The sequence below is a fragment of the Tupaia chinensis genome, unplaced genomic scaffold (assembly GCF_000334495.1).
Source record: "Tupaia chinensis unplaced genomic scaffold, TupChi_1.0 Scaffold000377_5, whole genome shotgun sequence".
In the NCBI taxonomy this organism is placed as follows: domain Eukaryota; kingdom Metazoa; phylum Chordata; class Mammalia; order Scandentia; family Tupaiidae; genus Tupaia; species Tupaia belangeri.
This window is the reverse complement of record NW_006159879.1, coordinates 1,798,741-1,807,983: the sequence shown is the minus strand read 5'-3', so window position 1 is coordinate 1,807,983 and position 9,243 is coordinate 1,798,741. Positions and strand designations below refer to the sequence as shown.

The following is a 9,243-nucleotide window of genomic DNA, read 5'->3' as shown; positions in this document are numbered from 1 at the left end:
CGGGCTGGGGCGGAGCGTGATGGGGCAGGGGTGGGTGGGAGCGACTGCGGCCTCAGAGCCCCTCCCCATTTCTAGCCAACCCTGCTGCACCCCTGCCGGAGCGAGGGCCGCTGCATTTCCCGAGAGCCTGCCTGCGGCCCTACAGCCCTCGGGAGACCGAGGCAAGCTCAGCGATCCTCCATACTCAAGTGTGGGCTCTTCTCTTTTTTTTCTAAATTGGCCAGAGGGCTCATGCTCGCCAGGGAGCGAGAGAAGAGAAAGCGCTCCCCCTCCAACAGCATGGCCACGTGACTGTTCTTTGTCCACTTCTCCCTCCGTCTGGGATTCTGGGCACGTGTGTGCCACCTCTGCGGGGTTCTCAAGCCACCAGCCTGGGTGAAACTTGCACCATGCATTTGGCGTGTGGGATCCGGCTGTCCTGCCCACTAGGCCATGGAGCAGGCCCTAAACTCAATTTTTCTTTTTCATTTTTTTTTTTTTTTTTTTTTTTACAGAAAGCGAGAAATCACCCCCAGGGGGATGGCCATGCTGCAATCCCTTCTACATTCTCCTCTTAGGATCTTGGGCACACACATGTGTCTGGCATGAGTTTTAAGCTGTCAGGTTTGGGATTTGAACTGCGGTCAACTACACGGGAGTCCCCCAATGCAACCATTATGCTAAACTCAACTTCTTTAAACCACTTACTGAGTTGAATGAAGGGACGCACCAGCACCCTAATACTAAAGCCAAACTGAGGCCCAGGGAGGGCGCTTGGCCTGGAGACCGGGGTGGCCAGGGCTGGACGACACGCCCGACACTGGGTCTGACCCACATGCCCACAGACCAGCACCTGCTCTACAGATCAATGGGGCAGACCACCAGCGACCTGGCTGTGCTTTGGCATGGCCCTGGACAAACGAAGTGAAGCACGTCAGAGCCCAAGACTGACAGACTTCACACTCGCCATGGCGTTCGCGTGCCTGCCCAGGTACCCCGTCCCGGCTACCGGCGTCTTCACTGCCCTGGCGTTACGTCCTCAGCAAGCCTTCCGCTTCGTATCTGAGCGCCTGAGGTTGGCGAAATCGTCGTTGCTGTTCTCTCTTGTAATCGTGAAGACTTAGTCTGCGCGAGGAGAGGCTCGTCTTCACACGGACCAGCACCTCGGCACGTCCAGGTCTGGGCTGGTCTTTCCCAAGCAGCAAGGCCGCAGACTCCCAGTGTCCGCACTCCAGCCTGGAAGGGCGCCTTTGAGGGAGTGCAAGACTAACTGCGAGGGCGCCACCGCACCGGCTCCTCGGCCCCGGCCGCGCCCTGCGCGCTTCACCCCTGCTGCTCCACGCCCTGCGGTGGGACCGCCAAGGCCATCTTGCTTGCCTGTCTGCACCCGGCACGCGCCTTCATTGGGGAAGGTCTCACGGAGCACTTGGGGTCCACCGAGAGGCAGCGTCCCATAGGGCGGCAGGCAAAACCCCCTTGTCCTGTCGCGCCATCCTCTTAGGGAAATTCGAGGCTGCAGTGAGTGGCCAGCGGCTCAGGACTCACGGCCGGTGCTTGATCTGGTTTCCAAGAGAAAAAAATGCCCCAGGGCTTTGCCACGAGACGCTGGATTCTGTGAGGGGAATTTACATGGCGCAGACTTCACCTGGATCCCTGATGAAGAAAGCGGCAACGCCCCGTCCCGGGTCCCCCACCTGAGGACAGCGGGAACAGGGTCCAGGACAAGGGCTCGGGGTGCCACCCAACAGCCATTGGAATGGTTCTGGCAGACACTGTGAAGAGGCTGGCGTGTACCGGAGGACGGCCCTGGCCCTCCCTCCATTCCACACCTTCTCCACCTCTGGCTGCCTCCTGGCCTTGGCGAGAGCAACTTGGGGGGGGTGTTTCAGAAGGTTCCTGACATGGAGACTCACGTTTCATACCACTTCACTTCACCTTTGGCCTGAACTCCAAGAATGACCATACGCACACATGTGTGCACACGCACACACGTCTCTGGTAGGGCCGCATGCTGCCAGGAAGCCAGGAACCCTGGAACCCTGACTCAGGAAGGCGCCTGCGTCCTCCCCCGGTTGCCCCAAGGATAACACAGGAGTTCTCCAGGCCCGCCCAGGCAGCCCAAGACTCCGAGGCGCAGTCAGGAGGGGACTTGGGGTGTCCCGAGTGTTGCAGAAGCAGTGTGCGGTGAGGACAGTTGTGCGTGGGCCTTAGTCTGGAGGGTCTGCACTGCGCTCTTCCTCGGGAACATCCACTTGTGTGTGCATGTGCGTGTGTGTGTGTGTGTAGCACTGTGTGCTCAAACGGAGTGCTGCGTGCACGTCTGCAGAGACATGCAGGTGTGCACATGTGCATGCGTGTTCATTTAAAGACTCACTGTTTTGAACGGGTCGAAGCATGAATTGAACCACAGTGACTAAGCATGCACCCATCAATGAATTCCTCAGATCACAGGGATGCAAACGACGTGTCCCAAAGGTGCAGACTGGGCCGGCAGAAACCTTCCTTCGTGGGTCACCCAGCCCGTATTTCCGCCAGGCACGGTGCCAGGCTAGGACAAGGAGTGGCTTCTTTACTCGGATGCAGACAGCCTTTGGCTTTGGCTCCAGAGCGTCCACCATGTAGCTGCAGTGCAGAGTCCCCACAAAGGCCTTCTCCGTTGGCGGCACGAGGCTCCTGGGGACTTGGAAAGGGGTGAACTGTTCCTCACCGGCAGGACTCTCGGCACGTCAGGTACGGCCTTCTCCTCTGCTAGCAGAGCCGAGACTTTAACAGCCACTGTGGCTCAGCCTGAGCAGCTGGGCCCACTCCTAACGTCACATGGCAGAGGACGCAGATGCTGACTGGGGGCAGACGCGACACGGCTCGGAAGCCGGGCGCCGGCACGGCACCGCCAGCCCGTGTGTGCTCGCTCTCCGGGCCGCCCCAGTGCGCTCAGGGTGGGCACCTCGATCCCCTGGTGGTCGTCACCATGCGGGGAGGGAGGGGACCGGCAGCCTGCATGCGTGGGGAACGCGCCGTGGCGCCATCACGCGTGGTGACGACCACACGGCTCGCTGTGCCCACCCCTCGAGTCTCCCTGGGAAGTGCCGAGCTGAGTGTCTGTCTGGCTCTTACAAATAGTCATGCTCTCGGGTTCAAGGTCGGGGACCTGCACAGCGGCATTCTGGACGGCTTCAGGCCACTTCCTCAGACGCTGCTTTGTCCTTCAGAATACGATCCCGCCCGCAAAACCGACACGAAGTGTAATTCCCAGAGACGAGTCTAGTCTCCTGCCTTTGCCCAGCACGCCCAGAACAGCCACAATTCCAAACACGGACGAGCCCTGCCTCCCAAACCCAGGCGGAACGTGGGAGGGCGAGCCTCACACCATCTGGACAGTGACAGGGGGCCTCCCCAAGGGTCGTGTCTAATGATGATGCCACCCGAGCTGCATGCATTCGATACAGCCCCGGATTCCTGCAGGCTGGCGCTCTGTCCTTCCCCACGGAGGCATGAGTTCAGTCTCGGCCTCCATCGGGGGGCTGAGCGTCCAGAGCAGGCCCAGCACGGACTGGCAGCCTCTGGGCGGGCTCTGACCTTCCTCCCAGGGCTCCAGACATGCTCTGTAGTAACCGCCCACTGCATCCCTAGGACACTAAGTTTAGAAGTATGCAGTGTCTGTAGGGGGCAGGGAGAGGTGACCTGTTCCTGTCAGGGCCTTAAGCCACGGAGACAGCGGAGGGCTCCCTCACAGATTGTGGGACCCCAGCATCCCACTCTAACCTTGCCGAGGAGCGTCCGCCGTGCCACACGGGTGGGCCAGGAGGCTTGCCCTCCTCCGGAAAGGCTCTCCTGTGGGCTCAGCCCATGTCTGTCATGTTCAGAAATGAGCTCTCCAGGAGTTCAGGTTCCTGAAGAACTTTTGAGCCCAAGGCAGAAGATAATAAAAAATGCCCTTCACCGTTCCCGTGTGTGGCTCTGCTCCGGGCAGGTACGACCCACCAGCAACGCCCCTCTCTTTCCAGAACGGAAGCGACATTCAGGACTGCATTAGTCCTGACTCCTGCCCGTTTTCGCGTCTGGTACTAACAGAAAACGAGACACAAAGGCCATGTCACCAGGCAGGTGTTGGCCACAGCATCCCCACCGCGGGGGCTCCTGGCGTCAGAAGCCTCAGACCGGAGTCACCGCTCTCGCGCGTGAGCCAGGAAGCAGGCGCCATGGGCGCCAGTGCCTCATTTCAGCAGTATTCCTGCCTGTTCCACTCAGGGACGGTCACTGAGGCAAAGCCTTGCCGAGTAACAGGCAGAGCCGCTGCACCGGGGGTGCCCAGGGGCCGCACCGGCTGCCCTCCCCCTGGGGGCACGTGGCCAGCACCGTCCCAGCATCAGCCTCCCGGTCATCGTAGTGTCTCCCGGCGAGTCCATTCAGAGCACGGGAATTTAGAGGCCGGGGGCCAGCTGAACGTCCTTGCTAATTTCGTGGAGCTCGTCAAATACAGACCGTAAATACCTCACAACGGCCCAACGGGTGGTCTAAAGGAACTCTGAAACGAAGGGTCAGCCCCCGCCCACTCCTGAGTTCCAGCTCTGACCGCCCTTCCCACGCTCCGAGAGCCCGGCCCGAGCGGCGCCTGGCGCTTCGCGAGTACGGCGGAGATTACCGTTCTCCTCCTCCTCCTCGTCCTCGTCCTCGTCCTCCTCCTCCTCCTCGCCGTCCTCGTCCTCCTCGTCTTCTTCCTCCATCTCCTCCTCCTCGTCCCGCTCCGCCTCCTCGTCCTCCTCGTCGTCCTCGCCCTGCTCGTCGTTGTCCTCCGAGTACTCGTCCTCCTCGTCCTCCTCCTTCTCGTCCACGTCCTCGGTCCCGTCGCTCTCGTAGCACTCGTCCACCGAGGAGCTGTCCGCTTTCACCGCGAACGGCTTTCGTTTGGGGGCAGGCTCCTGGGGCTGCTTGTCTTGTGTTTTCCTCTTCTTAGCCAAGGGACAGCCATAGACGCTGATGGAAAGAAGGGGAGACAGCAGGGGTGTTACTTCGCTCGAGGTCAGAGCTGGCAAGACAGGACAACATGCGTGGGACAGACTGCATTAGGACCTGTGCAGAGGGCATCGGCACATGCATACGTGTGTCAGTACTGGTGCAGAGGGTGTCATCACACGCACACATGTGTCTTTACCCGTGTGGAGGGTGTCAGCACACACATGTGTCAGTACCAGTGGATAGGGGCATCAGTACATGTGCACACGTGCACACATGTGTTAGTATAGGTGTAGAGGGCGTCACCACAAGTGCACACAGGTGTTGGTATAGGGGCAGAGGGTGTCAGCACATGTGAACATGTGTGTCAGTGTAGGTACAGAGGGGTGTCAGTGTGTGTGCACATGTGTGTTGGTATGGGTGCAGAGAGCATCAGCATGTGCACACACGTGTGTTGGTACAGGTGCAGAGGGGTGTCAGCGTGCGCGCACACTTGTGTCGGTACAGTGCAGAGGGGTGTCAGCGTGCGCGCACACTTGTGTCGGTACAGTGCAGAGGGGTGTCAGCGTGCGCGCACACTTGTGTCGGTACAGTGCAGAGGGGTGTCAGCGTGCGCGCACACTTGTGTCGGTACAGTGCAGAGGGGTGTCAGCGTGCGCGCACACTTGTGTCGGTACAGTGCAGAGGGGTGTCAGCGTGCGCGCACACTTGTGTCGGTACAGTGCAGAGGGGTGTCAGCGTGCGCGCACACTTGTGTCGGTACAGTGCAGAGGGGTGTCAGCGTGCGCGCACACTTGTGTCGGTACAGTGCAGAGGGGTGTCAGCGTGCGCGCACACTTGTGTCGGTACAGTGCAGAGGGGTGTCAGCGTGCGCGCACACTTGTGTCGGTACAGTGCAGAGGGGTGTCAGCGTGCGCGCACACTTGTGTCGGTACAGTGCAGAAGGCTGTCAGTGTGCGTGCACACGTGTGTTGGTACAGGTGCAGAGGGGTGTCGGTGTGCGTGCACACGTGTCGGTACAGGTGCAGAGGGTGTCAGCATGTGCTCACGCGTGTGTAAAAAACTGATGGTGTGAGCAATGAGACGTGCAGCCTGCGTCCGTCCCGTGACCACCAGCGTGGGTGCCGTGGCGCCCGGGTCTCTTATCACGGTAACTGCTGATAACGTGAGATACTGAGGACTCAGGCAGGCTGACGAAGGGCACGCGTGAGACTCACCCCGCAGTGACCTGCAGCCCGTCCAGAGTCATCCGAACTCATCCCTGCCCACCCGGGCACCCCGGAGCTGTGTCCTGCCTGGCACCCTCCCACCCCGCCTCCTCGTGGCCCTTCACCACGACCTCCCATCTTGCATGAGAGCGCGTCTCGAAGGCCCCGAAGGGCCACGTCACTCCCCCAGGAACTCACATTTACCACAGGCCACGCGTACTGCGTGACTACGACAAGATCCCGCTCACACACACAAATGCACGTGTTCGTGTACAGTGGAAGGACGTCGGCTCGGAAGTGCTGTGCGGGTATTTGGAGTCACACCCCCGACGACTGGCCTTGGGTGCTGGAGCCCCCACCGAAGCACTGACTGCGAATACGGTGCTGGGGCGGCTGCACGTGTGGCCAGGGCTGGCGGCGTCAGGGACCTCCGGCCTTCCATGGAGCACCTCCGGGGTCCTGAGTGGCACCACCTGTCCCGCTAGGCCTGGCCCCAACTGAGTGAGATCCTGCCGACAGGAGTGCCACGTTTCCTTGGCGGCAGGCGGTTTCGAAGCCGGGCTGCCAACCTGTGTTCTCCCTTCTGGAACTGCTGCTGTCAGCAAAGGGCGGAGGAGGAAGACGCAGGGGCAGAACGGGGGGCAGACCCACATGACCAGGAAGAGCCGCGTGGGTACCAGGAGGAGCCGCGTGGGTCCCCACTGACTGGCTGCTTTCGTAGGCGGGTCCTGCAGGCCTGACCAGCGTGGGACCCAGGAAGGGAGCAGTCAGTGTGCCGTGAACCCACGCACAGGTTCCTTTGGAAGGCCCCTCTGGGCCCACTGTGCTCTGCTGAGCCGCGGGGCACAGGGCCCAGCGGGAACGCAGTAGGCTAGCAGGACCGCTGTGAACCCCGGTCCTGTGAACAGCGCATGAGCTCCTGGCACGCCCAGGCCCTCAGCCAGTGCTAGCCGAGTGAACACACAGGGTGACGAGGCCGGGTGACGGCACATGTGCTGCTGGCTACCGTGTGAAAGAGGGCGACGGGGTTGGGTGCCGGCCCAGTCTTGGGGACGGGAGGCTGGAAATGGGCTCTCAGGCTGCAGAGACACACCTGGGCGAAGCAGTACCTCAGTGTGTCTCCCGCCAGTCGAGGCCTTGCACACGAGGATACTGGAGGACATGCAAGGTCGAGGCACACGCAGACAGCACGCTGGGGTAGGCATGGGTGTGCAGCGGGAGGTGAGGGCCGGGCGTGGGCACTGGGAGGCTTAGGCTTTGTGCAGGAAATAGGAAGGTGTCTGGTGCCCGGGCCCTCGGCCACGCCACTGCACGTGTGTAGTGGGAAGGCAGGGTTCTGGGCCGTGAGGAGGCAGGGTAGAGGGCGCGAGGCCGAGGAGGGGAGCATGGGGTGGCTGTGTTGGAATGGGAGGCCTGGCATTGTTGGTGGTGGTGAGAGGGGTTGAGCGACTTTGCCTCAGTGTAGCCGATACACAGTGGCCGCTCTCAGGGTGGGTGCAGAAGCCCACCCCAACCCGGACCCCACGAAGGGTACACGGGTGGTTGTGGACTGGTGCGTGGTGAATGGGGGCTGAGCATGGTCAGGGAGAGTGAGCTGGAATTTGCTCTGGAGGTCTGGGGCCTCAGGGTTTCCAGGGCAGCATGTCCGGGATGGCGTGTCTGGCTGTGAGGACTGCGGCCGCTCAGTGGCAGGGGTTGGCCCCTCACGGGGGCGTCTGCGCGTCTGTGCACCTGCGCTGCGCCCGGCCCTCGCCCGCCTCGTGGCACCTCCCCGGCTCCGCCCTCTGCAGGCCCGGCTTGGAGAGTGGAGGGGAGGGGGACAGAGTGGGCGGACGGAGGCAGCACAGGGCGCCATCACACCACGCAGCCCAGCGGGTTTTGGCTGAGCGGGAGGTGTGAGTGGGGGTCGGCCATGCACGGGAGGGGCCGTGGGAGGCCAGCCCTGGGGTGCCATACACTGGGGTGCACACTGGGGTGCAGCGGGGGGACCATCTGAAAACACCGTCAGAAATACTTGCTTGTGCTCCTCTCCCTGAACATCTCCTCAGACCAGTGGGTTTTTAACATGTGGGACTTCCCACAAATGCCTGCATGATGTCGGGATGCCTGGGGCCAGTGCGGCGAGGCCCGAGCTCCAGCCTCCGCCCTGGTCACCCTCGCTGGGTACCGCACCTGTGCTCCCTGGCCAGGCCCCAGCTGACTTGTCTGTGTGGTGGAAGGCGCCCGTCCTTGGCGGCTCTGGGGCGGTCAAGGGCTTGGCCACCTGAGCTGTCACGCCATGAGGACCTCGGATGCCAGTCTGCGTCCGATCTGCTGCCCGCTGGCCCGCTGCTGCCCTTCCTGCCTGCGTCTCACAACACTTGTCTCAGCTTGGTAGCCAGCCACAGCCGCAGTGCTCGGGCGGCCTCCCTCCATCCACGGGGCATCTCTGGAGAGTCCCGCTACGCCCACCCATGGGCCTGCATGGACATGCACGCAGCCACACGCAGCTCCCCTGGGCCTGTCCAACTCATCTCCTGCCGCCAGCTCCTGGTTTCGCCTGAGTGTGACCACAGCGCAGCGGGCAACACGCAGCTCGAGGACCTGCTGACATCAAGAGGCCTTCCCACTCTGACACCCCATAAAGTGGATATCTCACAGCGGAGCGTCCAGCTGCAGCTCTGGGGTGTGGGGAGAAGGGACAGCGCTGCTCTGCAGAGGGTGGGTGGCCCCTGGGCGGGGGACGACCTGGCACAGCCCAGGGAGGGCTCAGTCACACGCACACGGGCCTGCTCACGAAGGCAGGGAAAGTTTGGCCTGGCTGTCCCAGGGCGCGACACGCCAGGAGTGGGGCAGGGTCTGTGGCGCCCTGGGAAGCGGGAACCCAGTGGGGCCCAGGTCAGGCGCGCTAGCGTCTTCCTCCTCAGAGACGGCCCGGCCACACTTCCAAGGTGTGAGCCCGGACGGTCACACCGCAGCTGACGTGGCTGCCCAGGAGAGGCTTGGTGGATGGCGGCTGAACCGGCCCACCCTCCCTGGCAGGGCAGAGGTGCCATGCTGTCCCCATGGGCGTGGCCGGCCCGATGCGCCCTCAGCTGGGGAGAAGGGGGCCTGTGGCGCTGCC

At 62.3% G+C, this 9,243-nt stretch overlaps 1 protein-coding gene across 1 annotated transcript in view; it reads right to left on the bottom strand.

Annotated features, from left to right (window-relative positions):
* The window catches only part of MYT1L (myelin transcription factor 1 like), a 406,891-nt gene that overhangs the window by 127,340 nt on the left and 270,308 nt on the right, over nucleotides 1–9,243 (bottom strand). The window contains 1 exon segment of the mRNA XM_006153537.1: nucleotides 4,622–4,953. Coding sequence (XP_006153599.1) covers nucleotides 4,622–4,953 — 332 coding nt within the window.